This window comes from Dendrobates tinctorius, unplaced genomic scaffold (assembly GCF_039654945.1).
Source record: "Dendrobates tinctorius isolate UK_male_01 unplaced genomic scaffold, ASM3965494v1 ptg000064l, whole genome shotgun sequence".
In the NCBI taxonomy this organism is placed as follows: Eukaryota; Metazoa; Chordata; class Amphibia; order Anura; family Dendrobatidae; genus Dendrobates; species Dendrobates tinctorius.
The window spans coordinates 8,556,383-8,583,826 of record NW_027361732.1 but is presented as its reverse complement, the minus strand read 5'-3'; the positions used below and the strand labels follow the sequence as shown (position 1 = coordinate 8,583,826).

Sequence of the window (27,444 nt, the reverse complement as noted above, 5' to 3'; positions counted from 1 at the left end):
GTAGTGGATAACCCTTTAAAACTTTAATTCATGCAGAATATTGGTATATAGCAGCCATGTGTATTATGCATCCCAGCAAATAGAGGCGAATACGCTGTGCACGTCTCCCGTTTTCATTCTGCACAATAGTAGTTTCTCACCACTCCATGCTATCTTCTAGCTCAGAAACAGGAAGTCAGTTGTTTTTTTTTCAAATTGGGCTCTCTGTCGCCATTTTAGGCTGTGTGCACATGCTGAGGATTCACCTGCGGATTTTTCCGCACGGATTCGCAGGTAAAACTGCAGGTAAAGTGACCTGCGGTTTTTCTCTGCGGTTTGACACCTGGACAATGGAACAGGTGTCAAACCGCAGTGGAATCCGCAGAAAGACTTGACATGCTGCGGATTTAAAACCGCAGCAAAACCGCATGAAAAAATCCGTAGCATGTGCACTGCGGATTTAAAATCCTATTGGCTAACATGGTACTGTACACTGTCTGCGGAACTGCTGCGGATCTGCAGCAGAATCTGCAGCGTGTACACGTACCCTTAGTCTCCCTTTCTTAAAGGGAAACTCGTGAAAAAAACTGCTATGAACTATTCCTGCTGGCAGCCTCCGGCTTTCAGTCACCAGTCACAGTGAGCTGCTTCTGTAACCACGCTCTGACTGACAGCCAGCTCTACATTGTGTTGGTCAGTGCTGGGGAGTAGTTGCTCAATATAAAGCGACTGAAGCTGTGCCTCTGACTGATGGCACGAGGCGGCCAGGAGCATTGACGTTAATTTCCCCACTGTAGCTGGAGTAGTGAGGCTCCTACACTGCTTGAGAACTCAGATTAATCTAAATATGCAGGTTAATAGCGGTTTTTGACATGACAGGTTCCCTTTAAATGGCCAGAGCTTTCATTACTATATAATACATTTAGTTTTCCCAAGTATATACTGTATATTTGAGATGTTTTCTATTTTGGTCTCATTTTTATTGAATGTTTTCCATTAGGTGATCAGTTGTCTTAAGAATCTACTGCCAGATCCCACCGAACACATTCAGCTTTCTTGAGAAGTCCCATCCTGTGATAGGTCAGGGCTGTCTCTGTTTCTAGCAACCATTCAAATATGTAAGGAGAAATGTCATATTAAAGACCTGAGGGATAATAAAAATGCCTCCTGTTACTGTGAAAATGGTTACCAGTACATTACTTTCAGGTCAATGAAAGGGGTTATCAGCTTGAACTACTGTGACTATTGTGAAACTGTTCACTTATGATAAGGCAGGTGACTATCACGCGTGAATGGCTTAAGCCCCGTCACACATAGCGATCTCGCTAGCGAGATTGCTGTTGAGTCACAAGTTTTGTGACGCAACAGCGATCTCACCAGCGAGATTGCAGTGTGTGACATTTCTCAGCGACCGGCCCCCCTGCCGGTATCTCTGATCGTCCTCGAATGGCCAGGACATTTTTTTTGATCGCTGGTCTCCCGCTGGCCAGCACGCATTGCTGCGTGTGACAGGTGGGAAACCAGCGATCAGCGAGCTGCCGCTGGTAACTAAGGTAAACATCGGGTTTCTAAGTGGCGTGCAGCTCTTAGAAACCCGATGTGTACCTTAGTTACCAGCGCGCTGGTGCAAGGTACACAGTGGGTAATTAAGCGACGTGCGTTGCTTGTTACCCGCGTGGTGCTGATCGCTGGTGAAGCTGCCTGTTTGGCAGCTCACCAGCGATCATGTAGCAACACACTAGCGATCCTGACAAGGTCATATCGTTGTCGGGATCGCTAGTGCGTCACTGTGTGACGGGGCCCTTAGAGCAGGGTTCCCCAACTCCAGTCCTCAAGCCCCACCAACAGATCATGTTTTCAGGATTTCCTTAGTATTGCTCAGGTGATAATTGCTTCACCTGTACAATACAAAGAAAATCCTGAAAACATGATCTGTTGGTGGGGCTTGAGGACTGGAGTTGGGGAACACTGGCTTAGAGCAGTTGGGACAAAATAACTTTTCTTTAATGCTATTCTTTTTATTTTATTTAAATATATCACACAATTCATATTGGTAACAGAGAGTCCAAGGAACATTGAGGTATGCAATGCACTGCTCCTGGATCCAAATGAGTGATAGTTCGACATCCTACAATACAGACGGCCCCAGCCTTTCGCTCCGAGAGCCACAGTCAGCTCTAAGGCTCTGTGTCCATGATCGGGAAACAGCAGCATTTTGGACACCGCATATTCTCTCTGTGTCTAAAATTTGTAGTTAACGTCCTATGCGATCAGTGACCCATGCGGATTTACCACATGTAATAAATGGCTCTGGGTGAGACTATGCAGCGGAGACTAGCGTATCCGCAGCATATAATTGACATGCTGCGGCCTGTAAACCTGCTTCGTGGGTGAGTTTATGCAGCAGTAAATAGAAGCACAGTGGGCATGGGATTTCTATAAATCACACCCACTGTGCTTGTGTCATAGAATGCAGCGTTTTGGACGCAATGCAGGTGAGCGGTGTCCAAAACGCTGCTCTTCCTAACTGTGGGCATCTACACTAAGAAAGGGTCACGAGTCACATGCAGAAACCCCACCATCCTGAGTAGTGACATCCAGTGTCTGCTTCCCCCACCGTAGAGCTATCCAGAGCCTCCATTATCAGTATAATAAAATTTGAGTCCTCAGTGGTTGCTACCTTTTAATGGCTAACTAAAAAGATGTATCAACCTCTGAGGACTTTCAAATTTTAATATTTTTATTTTAACTGGTTAACACGGTACAAAGAAATTTTTCCTTTATCAGTATAATGACAGCCAAAGCTTCTCCACAAAAAATCACAGAAGTAGACTTGCATCCAGGGGTTCCCACAGTACCCCCATTCAGTATTCTTGCATCAAGAATTCCCATCACACTATTGTATCTGGCTTCAAGCACCCCCAAAACCATCACTGATTATGGAAACTTCTCACGAGACCTCAAGCAGCTTGGATTGTGTCTCTCTCCACTCATCTTTCAGACTCTGGGACCTTGATTTCCAAGATCTAGTGTGAAGTTTTCACAATCAGTGATGGTTTTGGGGGAGCACTGTCACCTGATGGTGTAGGTCCACTGTGCTTTATCAAGACGAAAGTCAGTGCAGCCGTCTATCAGGAAATTCTAGAGGACTTCATGCTTCCCTCTGCCGACAAGATTTTTGAAGATGGAAATTTCATTCTCCAGCAGGACTTGGCACCTGTCTACACTGCCAAAAGTACCAATACCTGGTTTAAAAACAGCAACAGTATAACTGTGCTTGATTGGCCAGCAAACTCGCCTGACCTTAACCCTATAGAGAATCTATGGGGTATTGTCACGAGGAAGATAAGACACCAGACCCAACAATGCAGACAAGCTGAAGGCTTTCATCAAAGCAACCTGGGCTTCCATAACACCTCAGCAGTGCCACAGGCTAATCGCCTCCATGCCACGCCGCATTGATGCAGTAATTGATGCAAAAGGAGCCCTGACCAAATATTGAGTGCATTTACTGAACATACTTTTCAGTAGGCCAACATTTCAGATTTTAAAATCATTTTTCAAACTGGTGTTATAAATTATCCTAATTTACTGAGATAATGACTTTTGGGTTTTCATTGGCTGTAAGCCAAAATCATCAACATTAACAGAAATAAACACTTGAAATAGATCACTCTGTTTGTAATGACTCCTTGCAATATATGAGTTTCACTTTTTGTATTGAAGCATTAAAATAAATGAACTCTTTCATGATATTCTAATTTTGTGTGATGCACCTGTATGTGCATCCAAATCAGCTCTTCTATGTGGAGCCACTCACCAGTCACCATCTAGAAACCTTCTCTTCATAGCCACTTGCTAGACCTGGTGCTAATGCGCTAAGCTGGCACACAGATGCGAGCTACAGATTGGGGATGAATATTATATAGTGTGATGTAATACCATCGATGTATGAAATAAACAGGCTGTAAATAAAATGTTCACTTTATTGTATGGGTTATGTTCACAGCAATTCCAAAAATACGTTTTTATGTTTTAATATGCATTTTCTAGATGACATTTTTTTTCTTCAGTCCTTAGGGTAACAAACCACATTGCTCACGGTCAGGATTCTTCGGAATTGCCAGGGAGAGCGGGTGGTTATGTGATTGCCAGTAAGTGATTTGAATAAATGCAATCATGTGCCAACTAGACATACTTGGCCTTGCTGACACAGGCACTGCAGACTTTTATCAAAAGACCAGACACCTTAAACCACTTTAACTTCTTGGACTACTGCAACGCTCTATTAATTGGCCTCCCCGTTACTCGACTTTGCCCTCTCCAGTCCATCCTTAATGCAGCAGCCAGGGTCATCCACCTGGCTAATTGGTACTCAGACGTGTCCGCTCTTCACCAGTCGTTACACTGGCTGCCCATTTATTATAGGATCCAATTCAAAGTACTTGCTCTCACCCACAAAGCTCTCCACAGTGCGGCACCCCCCTACATCTTCTCCCTCATTTTTGTCTATCGGCCTAACTGACCGCTGCGCTCTAAAAACGACTTTCGACTAACCTCTGCACTAACCCGTACCTCTCACTCCCGACTTCTCCCACGCTGCGCCACTCCTCTGGAATGCTCTACCCCAAGAGATTAGGACTATCCACAATTTGCTTAGTTTTAGGCGTTTCCTCAAAACACATTTGTTCAGAGTGGCCTATCACGTTCCCTGATCAAAGTCATTTTATGTGAAAGCGTGCATGTGTAGCCCATTCACTATCCCCATCTATTCCCCACTCCCTCAAGATGGCTGGACCATCATTGTAAATACACCATTGTAAATACACACCTGTACTTTATCTCCCCCACCTCACTTTAGATTGTAAGCTCTCATGAGCAGGGTCGTCTTATTTTGCTTTAGTGTATTGGTAACATTGTTACTTATGACTTGTGTTTTGAAACTGCTAAATGGTAAAGGGCTGTAGAATATGTTGGTGCTATATAAATTAAGATATTACTAGATGGAAACCTGATGCTATCGCATCGGGAGGGCGGTAATGTCACGATGGAGGCAGGCTTTGCAGCATTGAAAATCTCCCCTCCCCCCATGTGCTCACCCACCTATCCACACTCTCTTTCCCCATTTGCTGACTTCTCCCGTCTGTGCTCTCTTCTTTGACCTTTCTACCCCATGTGCTATCCCCCTTGTCTGCGGTCTCTCTCCTTCCTGAGCTGTGTTCTCCCCTCATGTGCTGTCCCGTTTGAGCTGTCTCCCCTGTTTGCGTTCTCTCTCCCCCATCCGCTTTCTTCTCTCATGTCATCTCTTCTTTGACCTGTGTACCCCATGTGCTTTCCTTGTCTGCTCTCTGGCTCTCCGCCACGGTGCTGTCTTCTTCCTTCATGTGTTCTATGTTTGAGATGTCTCCCCCATGTGTGTCCTCTTTCCTATGTGCAATCAAATTGTCTGTCTGACCATGTACAGAACATACCACAACTCCTTGGCAGGGAAGGAAGCAAAAAAGACAATACTGACATTACAGCAGGATATCGCAGAGGATACATTTTGTGGGGTAAAATATTGTTTAAAAACAGTCCGTGAAATATTTTACCTCACAAAATGAATCCTCTGTAATCCCCTGCTGTAATGTCAATATTGTCTTTTGCTTCTTTCCTTGCCTAGGAGATGTGGTATGCTCCGTACACGGTCAGACACAATTTTTAAAATGAACTTTTGTACGTGAGCAAACCCCTTTAATGTGACCGGCTTCCTCTGCCTGTAGACACGTCTTGCATCTGCCGCAGAGATCAGCCGAATGATTCACTACGCCTGCACGGAATTCACGCAGACGAAGTAAATCAGACCACGGCCATCTTTGTGCAGACAGATAGCGGCGGTCATATTAACATTGCGCATGCACTCCTCCTATACAAAGATGGTGGCGGTCAGTGAATCATTCGCCTGATCCCGGCGGCGTGTTTACGACGGCGTTCCGCTGGTGGTACCGCGTAAGAGGCTGCGTACGATGTAAATACAGTGTGTGTGTGTGGTGCGATGGTGTTCTGCTGGTGGTACGGCGCAAGAGGCTGATGCCACCAGCAGTTTCTATATTGAGACACCCATCACTTGGGTGTCCCAATATGGTGGTCGCTGAACTTCCGCCGCTTGGAATTCTGGGATCCGGGCACATCTGGATGAAACAGGATGTGAAGACATTACAAGGTAAGTATATATTATTAACGTCCAGTGACGGATATATCCAAAATTGGACGCCTCTCCTGTTTGGTTTGGGCTCCGGCGATGAGCCCACACCTTTTCTGGCACATGGCAACTGACCTGATCAGCTGTCATGTGTCCCTAACAGCAGGTTGAATCATGATCCACCCGTGGCTGCTAAAATGTTAAATGCCACTGTCAAACTCTAACAGCGGCATTTAGCATACATGAGCAGGAAGCGCGTCATTAACCCCGCCCATTGGCGCTCGTGTCACGACTGCTAGTCGACGATGGGTTGGCATGACAACCCGAGGTCTGCAGGAGACCCCTGTGGTTGTCATAGCCGGTCGGCGCTCATAGCAAGTGAGCATTTCTGCTACATAGAGCAGGGCTGCTGCATAAGCGATTGGATGATCGCAGTTTCTAGTCTCCCGTTGAGACTATTGAAGCAAGTAAAAATTTTTTAAAAAAAAAAATATTAAATATATAAATGTTCAAATTACCCCCCATTCAAAATAAAACAACAACAAAAAATATACACATTTGGTATCACCGCGTTCAGAAGCGCCCGATCTATCAATATATAAAACGAATTAATCCGATCGGTAAAATGCGAAACATACGTTTTTTTTTTTGGCAGCTGCAACATTGTAATAACATGCAATAACGGGCGATCAAAAGATCGTATCTGCACCAAAATGGTGTCATTAAAAACGTCAGCTCGGTGCGCAAAAAAATAAGCCCTCACCCCGCCCAAGATCCTGAAAAATGGAGATGCTGCGTGTCTAGGAAAATAGCGACTTTTTTTTTTTCAACCACTTAAATAAAATAAGAACCTAGAAATGTTTGGTGTCTATGAACTCTTACTGACCTGGAGAATTATAATGGCAGGTCAGTTATAGCATTTAGTCAAAATGGTAAAAAAAAAAAAAAAAAAAAAAAAAAATCCCCAAAAAATTGTGGAACTGCATTTTTTTTTTTTTGCAATTTCACTGCCCTTGAAATTTTCCCGTTATGCAGTACACTATATTGTAAAATAAATGGTGCCATTCAAAAGTCCAACTCGTCCCGCAAAAAACAAGCGCTTAAATGGCCATATTGATTGAAAAATAAAGAAGTTATAGCTATGGGAAGGGGAACAAAAAATGGAAACGCAAAAACTGAAATACCCCTGGTCCTTAAGGGGGGTTAAGGCATCATGGTTCTCTGGAAAGTGATCTAAGTGACTGTGCAGATAATGGACTTTTAATAGTCATTGTATATCCAAGCCTGTTGAATTAAAAGCGTGTATCCTCTACTGATTGTGGGTAGTGGTTTGCCTTATTGTTACCAAGAAAGTTTTCACAAGAAAAATGAAGACCAAACATATGATTCAATATCATTCATTGACTCTATGAAATGGGGATGATTTATAAATTGTTTGATTTGTGCATGATCCATAATTCCTTCCTTCAGTCTTTCTGTGGTAAGCCAGGTAACTTATGCTATTTATATGCAATCCATAAAGTGTCTTTTTTCAAAGCCTGTACAAATTATTTCTTCTGATGGAACTTTATATGAAGTGTTTGTCATACTTCCATCTCCTGCTGCCAAAGGATCATTCATTACATATTGTCTTCCACCACCACATAGTCCCTTGGAGGCCAATCGTTACTTGACCAAAAGTTCTTATGACATCTTGATTCTGCAGAAAAGATCTTTTAAAAAGCGGACTAAAATGTTTGTATATGCAGCCAAATCTCTGAAAGTACAGCTGATACGGTCTAGCCAATGCGACTTTCTGAATCGGCACCTCCAATAACCCCAGGAACAGGTCTAAGAAAAAAACTTATGATAACCAATGGGACCACTTTGCTTCCATTTGCATACCTAATGCACTACATCACTTATTCCTAAAAGTGAACAAAAAACAGAATGTCCAAACAGACGTGAACACAGTCTAAAGGTACTGTCACACTTAGCGATGTACCAGCGATCCCGACCAGCGATATGACGCGGTCAGGATCGCTGGTACATCGCTAAGTGGTCGCTAGTGAGCTGCCACACAGGCAGATCTCACTAGCGACATCGCTGGGGACGGAGGTCGCTACTTACCTGTCACACTAGGCGATCCTGCGTCCTCCCGCCCAGCTCCACGCTCGTCTCTCCACAGGAAGCGCCGCAGGAAGCTGACGACGAGAAACGGTCCTGGACGTTCTTGCGCGATCAGCGTTAACCAGCGGGGGAGCGGGTCGGAGGTAAGTATCAGACATAGCGATATCGCTAGCAATATCGCTATAACGTCACAAGTTATAGCGATATTGCTAGCGATATCGCTTAGTGTGACAGGCCCTTAAGTAAAAGATTCCTGACCAGTGATGAAAGAAAGTGTTTGGGTGTTATCTGACTAACTTGTATATTATGTTTGAGTCTCTGCAGTTGCATGATTTGCAGCTGTTAGGTAATCCCCCGCATGTGTTAGGGCTAACAAACCGGCAACCCCATATTTGTTCTGACCAATAGCCGCAAATGATGCAGCCACAGAGACTCGAACATAATATACGAACACTACTAGTTACTCGGGTAACACCCAAGCGTGCTCTCTCATTACTATTCCTGACAATAAGCCTACAGTTAGGTCCATATATATTTGGACAGAGACAACATTTTTCTAATTTTGGTTCTAGACATTACCACAATGAATTTTAAGCAAAACAATTCAGATGCAGTTAAAGTTCAGACTTTCAGCTTTCATTTGAGGGTATCCACATTAAAATTGGATGAAGGGTTTAGGAGTTTCAGCTCCTTAACATGTGCCACCCTGTTTTTAAAGGGACCAAAAGTAATTGGACAGATTAAATAATTGTAAATAAAATGTTCATTTCTAGTACTTGGTTGAAAACCCTTTGTTGGCAATGACTGCCTGAAGTCTTGAACTCATGAACATCACCAGACGCTGTGTTTCCTCCTTTTTGATGCTCTGCCAGGCCTTCACTGCGGTGGTTTTCAGTTGCTGTTTGTTTGTGGGCCTTTCTGTCTGAAGTTTAGTCTTTAACAAGTGAAATGCATGCTCAATTGGGTTGAGATCAGGTTACTGACTTGACCATTCAAGAATATTCCACTTCTTTGCTTTAATAAACTCCTGGGTTGCTTTGGCTATATGTTTTGGGTCATTGTCCATCTGTAGTATGAAACGACGACCAATCAGTTTGGCTGCATTTGGCTGGATCTGAGCACACAGTATGGCTCTGAATACCGCAGAATTCATTCGGCTGCTTCTGTCCTGTGTCACATCATCAATAAACACGATGTCCTCAAACTGCCGGGTCTCGCGGTTTGAGGACATTGCAAAACCAGGGATTGGAGAAGCAGGAAGCTCATCTGCATATTTCCGGTGCATTCTGGGAAGAGGAGAAGAGTCGCCTTAAGCTGATCGATCGCTGGGACTTGCCGGGTCTCGCTGTTTGAGGACATCCACCCATCATAGCCTGCATCAGCAATATGGAAGAAAAGAAAATCCACATGGTCACCTGCAACACATGCTACATGTTTACGGATCTTCCGGCCCAAAAACTCAACTTTACCTGTCAGAAGTGCAAACTTGTTGCCCTCTTAGAGGAAAAGGTGCAGGGACTGGAAGAAAGAATAGCAACATTGAAGGTAATTAAAGAACATGAGGACTTCTTGGATGAAGCAGAAGCAACCATTCAGGATTTGTAAAGTGAGAAAAGCTTCAGAGCACATACAGAGGCTAAAAAGTGGAGCCATGTGACGAGAAGAAGCAAACGGCTCAAGTGGTCATCACCACCCACACAGCTTAGCAACCAATATGAAGCCCTCATGCTGGAGAACGAAAATGGCACAGCTCAGGATGATACCGTATCTACAAGAGAAGACACACTATCAACAAAAGTTACTCTGTCAACAAAAGCGGAAACAAACGACACTCAAAAACACTCATGAGCAACAAGCAGTGCGTCTGGAAAGAAAAGAATGGTAGTTGTGGGTGACTCACTACTAAGAGTGGTGGTCATGGGGGATTCCATGTTGAGAGGAACAGAGGCCGCTATCTGCAGACCGGATATAACTTCAAGAGAAATGTGCTGTCTTCCAGGTGCAAAAATTAAAGATGTGTCTGACAGGATATCAGGACTCTTCAGACCTACAGATGACTACCCATTCCTGCTACTACATGTGGGGACAAATGACACCGCAAGAAACGACCTGGAAACCATCTGCAGAGACTTTGAAGACTTAGGCAAGAAAGTGAAAGAACTGGGAGCGCAGGTGGTCTTCTCTTCCATCCTCCCAGTGGATGGCCATGGAACAAGGAGGTGGAATAAGATTCTGCAGGTGAACAACTGGCTACGTTGATGGTGCCGTCAGCAACGATTTGGATTTATGGATCACGGAGTGAATTACCTTTACGATGGACTACTTGCTAGAGATGGGGTGCACCTTACGAAGACTGGAAAACATGTATTTGGAAGTCGCCTTGCTACACTTGTAAGGAGAGCTTTAAACTAGAACAACATGGGAAGGGAAGCAAAAGACCAGAAAAAGCCATACACCTGACAAATGCTATTGAGAACTCTGCTATTAGTAGTGGAAAGGAAGAACAAAGACAAAAGAATCTAATTAATAAAAATATTGGAGAAAGAGAAACCAATCACAAACTAAAATGTTTCTATACTAATGCACAAAGGATGGGCAACAAGTAAGGAGAATTGGAACTACTAACACAGGAAAAGAAATAGGATGTAATTGGAATCACTGAAACTTGGTGGGACGATACACATGACTGGAATACAAGACTAGAAGGATACAACTTATTTGCAAGAAACAGACTTGATAAACGAGGAGGGGGTGTCGCATTGTATGTTAGAAACGCGTATATCTGCACAGAGATTGAAGCTTCAGAGACTGGGAGTTCAGTGGAAACTGTTTGGGTAAGAATACAAGGACAGAACAATGGAAAGGACACCATTGTAGGCATTTACTACAGGCCGCCTGTGCAAGCTGAAGATATGGATGAACTCTTTATGCATCAAATGGCCAAGTTCTCCAAAAAATATGACATAGTTGTCATGGGAGATTTCAACTATCCAGACATTTGTTGGGAATCTCTCTCAGGCAAAACTAACAGGTCAAGGAAATTCTTATCCTCTCTTGCTGACTTTATCTTCCAAAAGGTAGGGGAGAAAACAAGGGGAACTGCTACCTTGGATCTAATCCTTATAAACAAGGAGGAAATGGTTGAAGAGGTAAAAGTGGCTGGGACCCTAGGAGGTAGCGACCATGCTATTTTAGAATTTTGGATAACTAGAGGAGGAAGACCTGTGAAGACTCAGACGTCAAGGTTAGATTTCAGAAAGGCAGATTTTAAGGGATTCAGAAAGAGAATTGGAGGGATCCAATGGCTGGATATCCTTAAAGACAAAAATGTCCAGGAAGGATGGGAAATCTTGAAAAATGAAATTCTCAAAGCACAATTGTTAACAATTCCGAAAAGAGGGAAGAATAGGAAGCATTTAAGGAAGCCAGGATGGATGAACACAGAACTTAAGCACATGCTAAAAAGGAAGAAAAAAATGTTTATAAAATGGAAAGAGGGAGGCATATCTAAAGAAGAATATAATGCTGTCTGCAGAACCTGCAGGGCACAAATCAGATTACTAAAGCTGACAATGAATTGAGGCTTGCAAGAGATGTCAAAAGCAATAATAAAGGATTTTGGGGATATGTCAAAAGTAAAAGAAAAGTCAAAGATGCTATAGGATTTTTACAGGATGAAAATGATGAAATGGTAAGACAGGATGTTGAGAAGGCCGAACTTTTAAATTCCTATTTTTCATCTGTTTTCTCTCAGAAAGGAAATGTAACATCAACTGTTCTTCACTGTCCTATTAAGGGAATAGAAGAATCCAGGATATCTATAAACAGAAAGATAGTGAGGAAACACTTAGCTAACCTAAATGAATTCAAGTCTCCAGGTCCAGATGAATTACACCCCAGAGTACGGAAGGAGATAGCAGAAGAAATTTTTGAACCCCTCTCCATAATCTTTGAAAATTCTTGGAGAACAGGAGAAGTCCCAGAAGACTGGAAAAGAGCAAATGTTGTTCCTATCTTCAAAAAAGGGAAGAAGGTGGACCCAGGCAACTATAGGCCGGTGAGTCTGACTTCTATACCAGGAAAGATCTTTGAACAAATTATTAAACAACATGTATGTCAGTACCTGGGTAAGAATGAAGTGATTAAACAGAGTCAGCATGGGTTTGTAACTAATAAGTCATGTCAGACTAACTTAATTTCCTTCTATGACGGAATCACTGATTGGGTGGATCAAGGAAATGCTGTAGATATAGTATATCTTGACTTCAGCAAAGCATTTGACAAAGTATCTCATACAATCCTTATTGAAAAAATGGCTAAGTATGGAATGGACAAGGCAACTGTTAGGTGGATTCATAACTGGCTTAGTGATCGGACCCAAAGAGTGGTCGTAAATGGCTGCACATCCAGTTGGAAGAATGTCTCAAGTGGGGTACCACAGGGCTCTGTCCTGGGCCCTGTATTGTTCAACATCTTTATCAACGATTTAGATGAAGGAATTGAGGGTAAACTGATTAAATTTGCTGATGACACAAAGCTAGGAGGGATAGCTAATACTAGAGAGAGGATTCAAAAAGATATAAATAAACTGGAGAAGTGGGCAGCAACTAACAGAATGTTTTTTAACAGGGAAAAATGCAAAGTACTACATCTGGGCAATAAAAATGAAAAAAGCATATACAGAATGGGAGGAATAGGCCTAAGCAACAGCACATGTGAAAAAGATTTGGGTATACTAATAGATCACAGACTGAATATGAGTCAACAGTGTGATGCAGCAGCAAAAAAGGCAAATGCAATTCTAGGATGTATTAACAGAAGCATACAGTCTAGATCACGTGACGTCATTATTTCCCTCTACTCCTCTTTGGTCAGACCTCATCTGGAATATTGGAATAATGTGGTGCCCAGTTTTGGGCACCACATTTAAAAAAGACATCAACAAACTGGAGCAAGTTCAGAAAAGAGCAACCAGAATGGTGACCGGTCTGCAAACCCTGTCTTATGAGGAAAGGTTGCAGGATTTGGGATTGTTTAGCTTGCAAAAGCGAAGACTGAGAGGAGACTTAATAGCTGTCTATAAATATCTAAAGGGCTGTCACATTGTAGAAGGATCAACTTTATTCTCATTTGCACAAGGAAAGACTAGAAGCAATGGGATGAAACTGAATGGGAGGAGACACAGATTAGATATTAGAAAAAACTTTTTGACAGAGTGATCAATGAATGGAACAAGCTGCCACAAGAAGTGGTGAGTTCTCCTTCAATGGAAGTCTTCAAACAGAGGCTGGACAGACATCTGACTGGGATGATTTAGCGAATCCTGCTTTGAGCAGGGGGTTGGACCAGATGGCCCAGGAGGTCCCTTCCAACTCTACGATTCTATGATTCTAAGAGGCACGGAGGCAACTATCTGCAGACTGGACATAACCGCACGAGAAGTATTCTGCCTCCCAGGAGCAAAAATCAAGGATGTGGCCAACAGGATACCAACTATCCTCAAATCCAAGGACGACTACCCTTTCCTACTGATACATGTAGACACAAACGACACGGCAAGAAATTACCTACCAACTATCTGCGAAGAAAAATAAAGGAACGGAACGTACAGGTTGTTTTCTCATCAATCCTCCCAGTCGATGGCCATGGCATCAGAAGATGGAATAGGATACTAGAGGTGAACAACTGGTTACGACGGTGGTGCAGGCAGCAAGGATTTGGATTCTTGGACCATGGCGTGAATTACCTCTGCGATGGACTTCTCGCAAGAGATGGGATATACCTTACAAAACCTGGGAAACACACATTCGCCAGAAGACTTGCCACACTCATCAGGAGGGCTTTAAACTAGAAGAAGAGGGGATGGGAGGAAAAACAGCAGACTAGAACATGCAGCAGAAGGACAAACTAATCAAGGATACTAGATGTGGTAAAGAGGACCCAAGAAAGGGTACTCAGAAGGAAGCTAAGAAAAATGAAGCAAAACTTCTTTCCTGCATGCTGACCAATGCAAGAAGCCTGACCAATAAGATTGAAGATCTGGAGTTGGTAATGTATGAGGAAAAATACGACATAGTAGGAATAACTGAGACATGGTTAGACGACAGTTATGACTGGACGGCTAACTTGCAAGGATATGATTTGTTTAGGAGGGATCGAAAAAAAGGAAAGGGGGTGGAGTCTGTGTATATATAAAGTCCACTTTAAAGCCCACCCTAAGAGAAGATATACAAGAGGGAAATGAAGAGGTGGAGTCTCTATGGGTGGAGATACAAGGAGAGAAAAGTAATAAAATCCTCATAGGGGTTTGTTATAAGCCACCAAATATAACAGAAACCACTGAAAATGTAATATTGAAATAAATAGACAAAGCAGCAAATCACAATGAGGTGATTATTATGGGGGACTTCAACTACCCCGACATAGACTGGGAAACTGAAACCTGCGTATCTCAGAAAGGAAACCAATTTCTGTCAGTGACCAAGGATAATTATCTGTCACAACTTGTGTAGGGCCCAACTAGAGGGACAGCCCTTCTGGACTTAATTTTAAGCAACAGGCCACATAGAATAACAGAAGTACGAGTCGATGGGCACCTAGGGAACAGTGACCACAATATAATACAATTCCACTTGTCCTCCAGTAAGGTGCCCTGGAAGGGGGTTACGAAAACGCTGAATTTCAGGAAAGCAAAGTTTGATCAGCTTAGAGAGGACCTTCGCCGAATTGATTGGGACAATGTCCTCAAAAATAGGAGCACAGAAAATAAATGGGAAATATTTAAATCAGTTTTACACACCCACTGCGAGCTAGCCATACCATACAGAAATAAAAGGGCTAGGAACAGGAGAACACCAATGTGGCTAAATAAGGATGTAAAAAGGGCAATAAATAACAAGAACAAGGCATTTAGGAAGCTAAAACAAGAAGGCAATGAAGAAGCATTAAAAAGTTATAGAGAAAAAAATAAAATGTGTAAAAAACAAATACATTTAGCAAAAGTGGAAACTGAGAGACTCTTTGCTAAGGAAAGTAAAACAAACCCCAAACTATTCTTTAATTATATAAACAGTAAAAAGATTAAAATTGATGGTGTTGGCCCGTTAAAGAACAATGAGGGTGAAATCATAGAGCGCGATGTGGGAAAAGCAAATGCTTTAAATACTTTTTTCTCAACGGTGTTCACACAGGAAAAGGATTTGCCAGGGGAAATGCAGAGTGATAATGTAAACTCCCCATTAAGTATTACCTGCCTAACCCAGGAAGAAGTGCAGAACCGCCTTAGTAAGATTAAAATTGACAAATCACCAGGCCCTGATGGCATTCACCCTCGGGTATTAAGGGAGTTAAGTAATGTGATAGACAGGCCTCTATTCCTTATATTTAAAGACTCTATAGAAACAGGGTCTGTTCCTTTTGATTGGCGGCAAGCAAATGCGGTACCAATATTCAAAAAGGGTTGTAAAAGGGAACCTGGAAACTATAGGCCGGTAAGCTTAACATCTGTTGTGGGTAAAATTTTTGAAGGGTTTCAAAGGGATGCCATTATGGAATATCTCAATGTTAATAAATGTTTAACTCCATATCAACATGGATTTATGAAGGACCGCTCCTGTCAAACTAACCTGATCAGCTTCTATGAGGATGTAAGCTCTCAAATGGACCAAGGAGAATCATTGGATGTCATTTATCTCGACTTCTCTAAAGCATTTGACACTGTCCCACATAAAAGATTGGTAAGTAAGATGAGAAAGCTTGGGCTAGGGGAAAATGTATGTAGATTGGTAGGTAGCTGGCTTAGTGATAGAAAACAAAGAGTGTGTCATGATCCAAGGTGGATCTGACAGTTTAAATGGACAAAGTGAACTTTTTTTCCTTTGGCTTGGTGCCAAAGTGGGTTGATTGCCCTCGGTGGCCATTAGAATTATTACACGTGGTGTTTCATTCTAAGTTTCCCGGTGGTGGTGAGTGGTATAGCACCTTAGTTTTAGGGTTAATGTGCACGCAATTACAAATCAGGTGTTAGGCTCTATAAAAGGGAGCCAGGTGGGGTCAATCAGTGTTGGTGATATTGTGTGTTAGTCATTCACAAGGAGGCCTGGGTGAATGAAGGAGCTGAACGAGTCCTGCGCAGCGCAGCCCAGCCAGAGGGGACGAGTGGCAGCTAGGTGGTCTGCAAGAAGGGCTGGCATGGCGTGGAGTCACAATTTATGGTGTGGGCAGGAAGTGCTTGCATGGCTTGGTGGAGTGACGACTATGGAGAGAGTTGCAATCAGCATTCTGGACTTGGCTGCTGAAGACTGGACTTGAGCATGCTGGACTTTTTGGCAGAAGCTGGGCTCATCTTTGGGACTCTGTTTACTGGGAAGCTGCAACTGGTGGTGGACTCTGCTCCAAGGCTGCACTATGGTGATGGATCTGGGTGGAGAAGATGCACACAGGTGGTGGGCTCTGTTGCTAGGAGCGTACGCAAGAGCAAAGCTAAGTGGTGTTTCCCGTTTTGTCATCTTTCCTCATGTGTGTTTTAGTGCAGTGGTGGGATTAGTTTCCGCACCGACCAGTTCCCTAGTGAGGGTTTAGGTAAGGGCGAGCTAGGGTTTTTCGGTTCCTGTTGCGCGCCCGGTGCGGAACCGACATAGGGAACGTTAGGAGTGCAGGGACACTGGCTCAGGGGAGCTCAGGAGGTCTCCACTTCCCTATCGCAGGGCCCACCATTGTTAATGTTTCCCAGATTTCCCTTATTATTTAAATTCGCCTTACTGGAGGCGGGGTTTCCAGACTTGTATACGTGTAATGTCTAAATTCGCCAGTTGGAGGCGGTGTATCCAGCTGCACGTGTTTATTATTTAAATTCCCCCCACTGGAGGCGGTGTATCCAGGGTCACGTGCGTCACATGGGTTCGCCTTGCGGTACTCGCTGCGTCCAGACACGCGTGACCATGACAGAGTGGTTATTAATGGTGCATTCTCAGATTGGGCCAGGGTTACTAGTGGGGTACCACAGGGTTCTGTATTGGGCCACCTACTATTTAATATATTTATTAATGATCTAGTGGATGGCTTACACAGTAAAATATCAGTATTTGCAGATGATACAAAACTATGTAAGGTAGTTAACACAAAGGAGGACAGTTTGCAACTACAGACAGATTTGAGTAAATTGGAGAATTGGGCTGAAAAATGGCAAATGAGGTTTAACACAGATAAGTGTAGGTTCTGCACATGAGAAGGAGAAACAGATGCTACAATTACTTACTAAATGGGAAACTGCTGGGGAAATCAGACATGGAAAAAGACTAGGCATCTTAGTCAATAAGAAGCTAAATTGGAATACCCAGTGTCAGGCAGCTGCCACCAAAGCAAATAGGGTCATGGGATACATTAGAAGAGGTCTGGGGACACGAGATGAAAACATAATTCTCCCTCTGTACAAATCACTCGTCAGACCACACTTGGAGTATTGTGTGCAATTTTGGACGCCGATGCTCAAGAAAGACATTACTGAACTTGAAAGGGTTCAAAGGCGGGCTACTAAAATGATAAATGGAGTTGGTTCACTACAATACCCAGAAAGGTTATCAAAATTAGGTCTATTTACTCTAGAAAAGAGAAGACTTAGGGGAGACCTAATATATATGTACAAGTATATCAGAGGGCAATACCGAGATCTCTCCAATGAACTGTTTGTACCAAGGACTGTGACAAGAACAAGGGGGCATTCTCTTCGTTTGGAGGAAAGACAATTTCTGCCCCAGCATAGAAGAGGGTTCTTCACAGTAAGAGCAGTGAGGCTCTGGAATTCTCTTCCTGAGGAAGTGGTGATGGCCAACTCACTGAATGAATTTATGAAAGGAATGGATTCTTTTCTTGTAACAGTATAGAAGGTTACGAATAACAGAATATTATAGGTAGATGGCTGACCCAGCTTACGGGAAGGAATTTTTTTCCCTATGGAGAAAATTGGCTTCTACTCTGTGGGTTTTTTGCCTTCCCCAGGATCAACAATGCAGAACAGCTGCACTAAAAATAGGCTGAGCTAGATGGACATAAGGTCTTCCTTCAGTAACTATGTTACTATGTAGTGACCCAGTGCCACTGGCAGCCATGCATGCCAAAGCCATCACACTGCCTCCGCCGTGTTTTACAGATGATGTGGTATGCTTTGGATCATGAGCTGTACCACGCCTTCACAATACTTTTCTCTTTCCATCATTCTGGTAGAGGTTGATCTTGGTTTCATCTGTCCAAAGAATGTTCTTCCAGAACTCTGTTGGCTTTTATAGATTTTTTTTTTAGCAAAGTCCAGTCTAGCCTTTTGATTCTTGTTGCTTATGAGTGGCTTGCACCATGCAGTGAACCCTCTGTATTTACTTTCATGCAGTCTTCTTTTTATGGTAGATTTGGATATTGATACGCCTACCTCCTGGAGAGTGTTGTTCACTTGGTTGGCTGTTGTGAAGGGGTTTCTCTTCACCATGGAGACTATTCTGCAATCATCCACCACTGTTGTCTTCCGTGGGCGCTCAGGTCTTTTTGCATTGATGAGTTCACCAGTGCTTTCTTTCTTTCTCAGGATGTACCAAACTGTAGATTTTGCCACTCCTAATGTTATAGCAACTGAACTGACGTCAAAAGACTCAAGTGTGAAACAGGCCTAAGTTACATCTAGCCCACAGACGGTTAATAACTGGCTTTCGCTGGACAACCCCTTTAATAAAAGGTAGATGAAGGGAATGTCAGATAAAAACGCTGCCAGGATCAGACACCGTCTGGGATGTCGGGACCACCGCTCTTCATAAGACCAGTGGTCCTAGGACGGTCGCTGGCGGCTTCTCATCTTCCCCCTGGTCTGACAGTGCTCTTATGTGTGTAGATGTGGGCTGAGCTCAGTGATTGGCTGCAGCGGTCAAAGTATCGTCACTATTACAGCCATAACAATGAGACGAAAGCTTCGGCAGAGACCGCGAGTACCTGCTCTTTTGCTATGTTAGGTGTATGAAGGAGTTTGGGGGGTCCAGCTTTCTTAAGGCAGAAAACCCCTTTAAGTCCGCACAGACGGTCTCATTACAGCCGGGTGCCGTCCACTCCGGCTCTGTCCTGCGCACAGTGCGCACTGCCTGCTCCGCACATTTCCGGCAGCCTCTACCAAACCCTTCAGACTCCGCCTCTACTGACAGCGTGGAAGCCGTGACGTCAGCAGCCCTGTAGGAGGCACGCGCTGCTATTGGCTCTCCACGTCCCTTGCAGCAGATGTAGTGGGCGTAGTTAATGCACTGTAACCTTTTCCGGGTCATGTGGCCACGCCCCTCGGCAGGGTTGCCTAGTTTCAGGATCCCGGAAGCGGATCTGACAGAACCTCCTGCTGTGGCTGCCCGTCTAGAAGGTGGTGAGGATGATGGCGGCGGCCGTTGCAGAGGAGCTGGAAGCTCGGGAGAGGCTGACATTGTGGGACCGGCGGTCGGAGCCGCTGGCGCCACTGACAGAGAGACAGACAGACTCCGTCCTAGAGCTGAAGGCAGCGGCTGAGGAGCTACCAATCCCCGCAGAGGTGAGTGATAGAGATGACAGCTTGTGGGGTCCTCTCCGCAGGACAGTGCCTCTCCTACTTGTGCCAGGAAGGCCCTACAGCCCAGGGTTGGCCCCATAGCCAGGCATGTCTCCTACAGGTGAGAGCAGGGGGTCTGCCCCATAGCCAGGCATGGCTCCTGCAGGTGAGAGCAGGGGGTCTGCCCCATAGCCAGGCATGTCTCCTACAGGTGAGAGCAGGGGGTCTGCCCCATAGCCAGGCATGGCTCCTGCAGGTGAGAGCAGGGGGTCTGCCCCATAGCCAGGCATGTCTCCTACAGGTGAGAGCAGGGGGTCTGCCCCATAGCCAGGCATGACTCCTGCAGGTGAGAGCAGGGGGTCTGCCCCATAGCCAGGCATGGCTCCTGCAGGTGAGAGCAGGGGGTCTGCCCCAATCACAGACTCACACTTGGCTTATTCAGGGGCGTCCTCCTAGGACTGTGACATGGCAGATTGTCTGCTGTAGATAGTAACAGCACAGTGGCTTAGATTGTCCTCCACAATGACCCTGATGTCCTCAGGATGGCTAATCAATGACAGATCGGTGTGATCACCCCCTCAGATCAGCGGTTACCAGCTCTGGACGTAAACCGTGTATGGAGCTGAGCAGCACGGCCCGTGTCGCCCTAGCGGCCGCTCTCAGATGCAGATCCATCCATTTATGTAGGAGCTGATAACCAGCATATAGCATAGTGTGTGGGGCCTTGCTGTTCTTCTCAGTACACTGTGTATGTCCAGAGCTGGTAACTGCTGATTGGGGGGAGGGTCAGATCACTACTGATCAGATATTGACGACCCAGCCGGAGGACAGGCCATTAATAACAGTTAAGTGCACATCCCCTTTAAGAAATCATGTCTAAAATGCTGCAGTGTTGCTTTTATTTGTGTCTGATCTGCAGCTTGTTCGGTATCAATTTATTCAGTCTGATGTAGATGTATCGTAAAGGGGTTTTCTGATTATGGAGAATATCTCTCCCCAGCTTCAGTTTGTTTTGAACTGCGCTTTACTCACTCTCTCCAGGTCCAGCACTGAGTCTCTGCCTCTGATTCTGGTGTCTACTACTGCTTGCATCGCTGACGCCTCGTTGACAACATGGCAGCAAATCGGTGAGCTCATTATCTCGTGTTGTCGAATCTGGTATAGCTGCTTGACTCACTGATGATGATATTCTGTTGACATGACGTCAGCGCTGCAAACAATGACCGACACCAGCAGCAGTGGTGGGGACTTGACACTGGACCTGCGGAGAGTGAGTAAAGCTTTTTTTCCTAAAACAAATTGCAGCTTGTGCCCAGGGGTAAGGGATTTGTTCCTGCAGGCATATATTCAGTAGATTACATGACATTGTGAATGAAACTTTACTAACACACAGTGCAGAATAAATCCTCAGTGTGAATTGATCGGAGCTGCAGATTTGAAACGCGCGGCAAGTCTGTTTATGCTGCTGATGTCACTATGTGCATCAAATCCATGGGAATCTATCTGAGCAGTATTACATGACGGACATTCAAGTACTCCCTAATGTACCCTCCGTGGTATGATTACCACAGCTTGAGAACATCTCTAGATCACCCTAAGGAATGAGACATTGCGGTAGATTCACACATGTCGTTAAATGCCTACTCATATGGCTGGTGATGAAAGTGCAATCATCTGCAGACAACAGGCAGCTTCCCTGATGTCTTTGTTGGTCGTACACAAATAAATGACTCGTTCACACCACCGTAATGTTGATCTGAGTGCTGTCTGTAAAAAAAGAAAAACGGACATCACATGGAAAATACTGGGACCAGTGTTACTCAATGAGGCATTGCAGATGAGTGCTTTTGTTTTTTTTACTCACTGTATCTACGTATGGAAAAAATCGCAGCATGCACTAGTTTAGTTTCTTCTGTAAATCGGATGAGACTCGCACATACAAGTCTATGGGTGTGTTTAAAAAAAAAAACAAAACAAAAAAAAAACTGGATGCCGTAAGGATCCGCAGTGCAGCATCTGATTTTTAGATATATTGCAATTCTGTAACATAGGAAACTGTAAATGGTCCTGTAAATGATTAAAAACTGCTGCTGTAAAGAGTGGATTGTATATAGATGACTTTTACGAACCTACCCTAATATTGACACAGCACTGCAGTTGAGCCATATTATTGTGTGGCGGCCAGGGCATTGTGACCTTCCTACTACATGCTGCCTTCCTCAGGTACCTATCCTGAATAGTTATCTCTCGCGGCTTCGTAACTGCGTCATCATTTACATCTCGCTGCTGTGTCTTGGTGTGCAGAATTGTGGCTGACCTAATCTATACTATAAAAGTAATGCAATATATTAAATATTTAGGGCAAATAATTTATATATCTTATGCTCAACTTTTACATAATCTATTTCTTGGTAAACAGTTATATTGCTTCCAACAGTGAACAGATTTTATAAATGTAACTTTTTCTTGTAACCTTTTTCAGCTCCCCATAGAAGACTTATGCAGCTTGTCCTCCACATCACTGACTGTAAGTCTATCCGGAGCTGTTCCAGAGTCTACAGAAGGCATCTTACAGCAAGGATTCTCCGCACTTGGAATGGAGGATGATCGAATTGAAACTGCACAGCAAGTATGTTAGATGATGATTACTACTGAAAATCTAGTAGTAAAGAGTGGTTACCCAGAGTAGGACCCGATTTTCCCACTAGCTACAGTCCTCCTAGTAGTAGCTCTCAAATACAGTAAAATCCATATACTCGTCACCGCATATCTCAACCCCCACCTACTCTTTAGTCTCAGTTGACACCTTATCTACTAAAGATCACAGTTTAATTATCCTCTATCCCCATCTTTATCAGTGGGCAGTAACAGCATGACCCTCTCAGCCTGTCTCGGTCACGGCGGTCACAGAAGGGCGTCTCGGTGGTCACAGAAGGGCCTCTCTGTCTCGGCGGTCTTGAAACCCCTTGTCACCTGCATAACCAAATTGGTACTTCTAAGCAGCTGGCATGTGTGACCCCTTAGCTGCACTGTGTCAGTAGAGATTGAGATTTCCTAGATTGGGGTAGAGAAAACAGCCTCCACTATAAGGCTGGGATCACGTGTCATCTGCAGCGCCGTAGTGTGCCATGTAGCTGAGTATTGAGCAGCAAAACCGCCCGTTGGTCCGTGAGGTTTTACAGCAAGTTTAAGTAAAGTATATAATTCAAAGGCTTCACTAGGGATCACCATGGATGCGTGACACATGGTAAACTAGATGTGTATTTCCTGAAGGAAGTACAGATAGTGCTTTGAAATGGTACCCAGGCTGCCCCTTTAAGAGAGACTTGCCTGCTGCCCTTGCAAGACTTTCAACTCAGGATCCGTTTTAATTGTGGGTGCCTCTCAGGGGCCACTTTGGCCTCAGGGTCTGATTTGGTGGGTGGGGCCCCTCAGGATCCGATTCGGTGGCCTGAGCTTCTCAGTGCTTGAACTGGTGGCCAGGATCCCTCAGGGTCCGATTTTGCGGCCGGGGCCCCCCGGGGCCTGGTTTTGCGGCCGGGGCCCGGTTTGGAGGCCAGGGTCGATCAGATTTGCATTTGTGCTTTGGGTTTCACTTTAAGAGCTGGCAGAAACTGTGTCCTGGTGGGATCATGTAAAGTTCGTAGGCGTTGGCATAGTAACTGGGTCTGCCTGCGCATATCAATGAGCTTAACTGCCATTTGAATCGCCTCACGACTGCCCAATCTATTCCTATAGCAAAATTTTCCCATTGAAATGCATTGAGACAATGCATTCCAATGACGGGAACATTTTTTTTCAAACGCTAATTGCGCAAAAACTACAAATCCGATCGACACGAAAAATACTTAGCACACCACTCGTGGACGCTGGCTTGGAAAGACGCCTCAACGGAGTCTGTGCATGTAGCGGTTCGGGCCGCATTAATTGCGGAAATCAACTGAATAATAAGAAGAACTAGATGTGTATTTCCTGAAGGAAGTACAGATAGTGCTTTGAAATGCTGCCCCTTTAAGAGAGACTTGCCTGCTGCCCCTGCAAGACTTTCAACTCAGGATCTGTTTTAACTGTAGGTGCCTCTCAGGGGTCACTTTGCCCTGTGGGTGCCTCTCAGGGGTCACTTTGCCCTGTGGGTGCCTCTCAGGGGTCACTTTGCCCTGTGGGTGCCTCTCAGGGGTCACTTTGCCCTGTGGCTGCCTCTCAGGGGTCACTTTGCCCTGTGGCTGCCTCTCAGGGGTCACTTTGCCCTGTGGCTGCCTCTCAGGGGTCACTTTGCCCTGTGGCTGCCTCTCAGGGGTCACTTTGCCCTGTGGCTGCCTCTCAGGGGTCACTTTGCCCTGTGGCTGCCTCTCAGGGGTCACTTTGCCCTGTGGCTGCCTCTCAGGGGTCACTTTGCCCTGTGGCTGCCTCTCAGGGGTCACTTTGCCCTGTGGCTGCCTCTCAGGGGTCACTTTGCCCTGTGGCTGACTCTCAGGGGTCACTTTGCCCTGTGGCTGACTCTCAGGGTCCGTTTTTGGTGGCCGGGGCCCCTCAGGGTCCGTTTTTTGTGCCCGGGGCCCCTCGGTCCGTTTTTGGTGGCCTGGGTGGCTCAGCCTCCGATTTGGATTTGGCGCGTCGGCCCTTTAAGAGCTAGTTTGGCTCACTGGACTTCTAAATCCACTTTGGCGCACATTCTCTCCCAGGGGCATGCGTCATGTGATGAAGCTAGATTTGCATTTGTGCTGTGTGTTTCGCTTTAAGGCTGAGTTCACACGTGGCGTTTTTTCGCGTTTACGCGGCGGTTTTAACCGCGCAATTTTGACGCGAAAACGCGAAAAATAGGCATCCCATACATTCCTATGGGATTCCGCAATGCTGTGCTAATGCTACGGTTTTTACCGCGGCAGAATCGCTTCGTGGTAAAAACCGCAGCATGCTCTTTAATTTTGCGGAATCGCGGCGATCCCGCACCCATAGGAATGCATTGTTCTGCTTACTTTCCGCATGTGGCTGTGCACACCATGCGAAAAGTAAGCAGAACAATTGCGGATGGTACCCACGGTCCGGAGGAGAGGAGACTGTCCACCGGGCTTTGGGTATCATATCCCTGTAAAAAATAGAATTTAAAATAAAAAATATTGTTATTCTCACCTTCCGACGTCCCGCACAGCCTTCCCGCCTCTCTCCACGCTCCCGTTCCCAGTAATCCTTTGCGAAAATGCCCGCTATGGCGTCCGTTCTCGTGGGATCGCGAAGTCTCGCAGTCATTCGCGCGACGTCATTGCGAATTACCGTGAGACGTCGCGATCCCGCGAGAGCGTACGTCATCGCTGGCATTTTCGCAAAGGATTACTGGGAACGGGAGCGTGGAGAGAGGCGGGAAGGCTGCGCGGGACGTCGGAAGGTAAGAATAACACCATTTTTTTATTTTTTACATTTTATCTTTTACTACTGATGCTGCATAGGCGGCCTCAGTAGTAAAAAGTTGGTCACACTCGTCAAACACCAGCCTGTCAATCAGTTCTCCAAGCGATGCTACAGATCGCTTGGAAAACGCTAGCAATTCTGCAAGCTAATTACGCTTGCAAAATGCTAGTTTTTCCCTGGGAAAATCGCGGGAATTTAAAATGCGATTTTCCCCTGTAATGGAATTCCGTAACTCTCGCGGTAATTTCCGCGAGAGTTCCGCTACGTGTGAACCCAGCCTAAGAGCTGAAATTATCTGGCAGAAACTGTGTCCTGCTGGGGTCATGAAAAGTTCGTAGTCGTTGGCATAGTAACTGGGTGTGCCTGCGCATATCAATGAGCTTAACTGCCATTTGAATCGCCTCAGGGCATGTTTTCCCTGTGGCAACATTTTCCCATTGAAATGCATTGAGACAGTGCATTCCAATGACGGAAAAAAAAATTTCAAACGCAAATTGCGCAAAAACTACAAATCCGATTGACACGAAAAATACTTAGCACACCACTCTTGGACGCTGGCTTCGAAACGACACCTCAACGGAGTCTGTGCATGTAGCGGTTCGGGCCGCATTAATTGCGGAAATCAACTGAATAATAATAAGAAGATGAAGGAGTTAGCAGCGTTCGGATTACAAGATAGTGCTTTTGAAAAAAGCACTATAACTAGGCTAAAGCTTCCTTCTCATCTGTCTCCTCCAGAATTTGGCTAATTTTGATGGATGCACAGCTAGTGTGATGACAGCTTTGTCAAATGGTTTTCAAGCCTAGCATTGCTGAAGAGCTCTAAGTAGTGGTGATTGGAGATAAGCCACACACTACTCTATCCAACCATGATATCCCACTGGATGGCAGACAGGTGTGGGAATGGAGCTGCCGTTCATTTGCTGATTTCCATATTAGGAGGTGAGTGGTGATGATGACAGCGCTTCTGTTGAATACGACACCCACATAACACCTGCTCATCTTGTGTCCTAGCTTCTCTGTGTGGTCTGTATGTCCTCAGGTGCACTCGCCTCCAGATGTGGAAGTGAACAGAACTCTAGAACGCCTCTAACTTAACTCCTTGTGAGCAACAGTCTTGAATAACTTGCAATTATTTGCAACCTGTATTAGTGTGTTGTTGTTTTTAACTTAAACATTTGGCTTTTTCTTTTTGCAGTTCTTTTCTTGGTTTGCCCAGTTACAGACCCACATGGATCAAGATGAAGGAGCAAAGTACAGGTGTGGTATTATGTGACATTTGTTTCCTTTGTGACACAGCTCATCTGCGCGTAATGAAGTTAGTGTCACGATCCACAGAAAAAATGCAGGGAAAACCGGAATGCCTCACAGTGTCAATGTGCCTGGTAGCCTTGAATTTGCCAGCAGCGATCTAAAAAATTCCGTCTGTTCGTCGGATCACAATGAGAGGAAAATAAAAGTTGTCGGATCACACAGCTGAATAATAAAAAACAATTCTTCTTTATTTCACACCATCATAAAAACGTGTAGATATATCCACAAGTGGATAAAACAGTCACATTCTTAGGGTGTGTGCACACGCTGCGGTGTACAGTACCATAATATCCTATGGATATTAAAAACCGGCATGTCAATTCTTTCTGCGGATTCCGCTGCGGTTTGCCATCTCCTCCATTGTGGAGATGAAAAACCGCAGGGCAAAACCGCAGAGCAATCCGCAGGTAAAACCGCAGCGTGTGCACACACCCTTACTCGTTTCTGGCTATCAGCCCTTAGTCATAGAATGTATCAAAATAACAACTAGAGAAGTAATTTATACAGGTGTGAGTTTCTGTGACATCACAGTAAATTAGCAGCTACACCTAACAGAATGCACGCAACAGAGCTCGCAGTGCAGAAACTAATTCAACATGAATACATTTCATATCAAAAAACAAACATTGTTTATATATTCATGCAATATCATATACCATAGCACATATTTTAAATATAGACAGTATATTTATTATTTATTATTATCCTTCATATATACCGGGTGAGTCATAAAGGACGGACGTTTTAAAACTAATCATAAAATCGTTAAATATTTATTAAATATAAATGTATTCACAGATTTGATTACGTATACTGACAAATATTTGACAAATTCAAGTGTGGAAAACAACATCTGCCATGTGGTGGCCATTATCAGTGATGCATTTCCAAAGGCGTTCTTGGAAGTTGG

At 44.6% G+C, this 27,444-nt stretch overlaps 1 protein-coding gene and 1 long non-coding RNA gene across 3 annotated transcripts in view; one reads left to right on the top strand and one right to left on the bottom strand.

The window, feature by feature from the left end:
- Positions 1 to 7,541: 7,541 nt before the first annotated feature.
- Positions 7,542 to 13,536, bottom strand: LOC141094460 (uncharacterized). Its single transcript, XR_012233081.1, has 2 exons — positions 9,739 to 13,536; positions 7,542 to 9,642 (listed from the first exon to the last, which is right to left on the bottom strand). It is a non-coding gene; the product is annotated as an uncharacterized lncRNA (long non-coding RNA).
- Positions 13,537 to 16,339: 2,803 nt separating this feature from the next.
- The window catches only part of COG3 (component of oligomeric golgi complex 3), a 136,500-nt gene continuing 125,395 nt past the window's right edge, over positions 16,340 to 27,444 (top strand). The window contains exons 1-3 of one of the 2 annotated variants that reach the window (XM_073580279.1): positions 16,340 to 16,437; positions 22,297 to 22,443; positions 26,419 to 26,480. In XM_073580279.1, the coding sequence (XP_073436380.1) occupies positions 22,411 to 22,443; positions 26,419 to 26,480 (95 nt within the window). In that variant the 5' untranslated portion in view covers positions 16,340 to 16,437; positions 22,297 to 22,410. Of the gene's footprint in view, positions 16,438 to 19,544; positions 19,818 to 22,296; positions 22,444 to 26,418; positions 26,481 to 27,444 lie in introns of those variants that run through there. The other variant, XM_073580278.1, reaches the window with a different exon arrangement.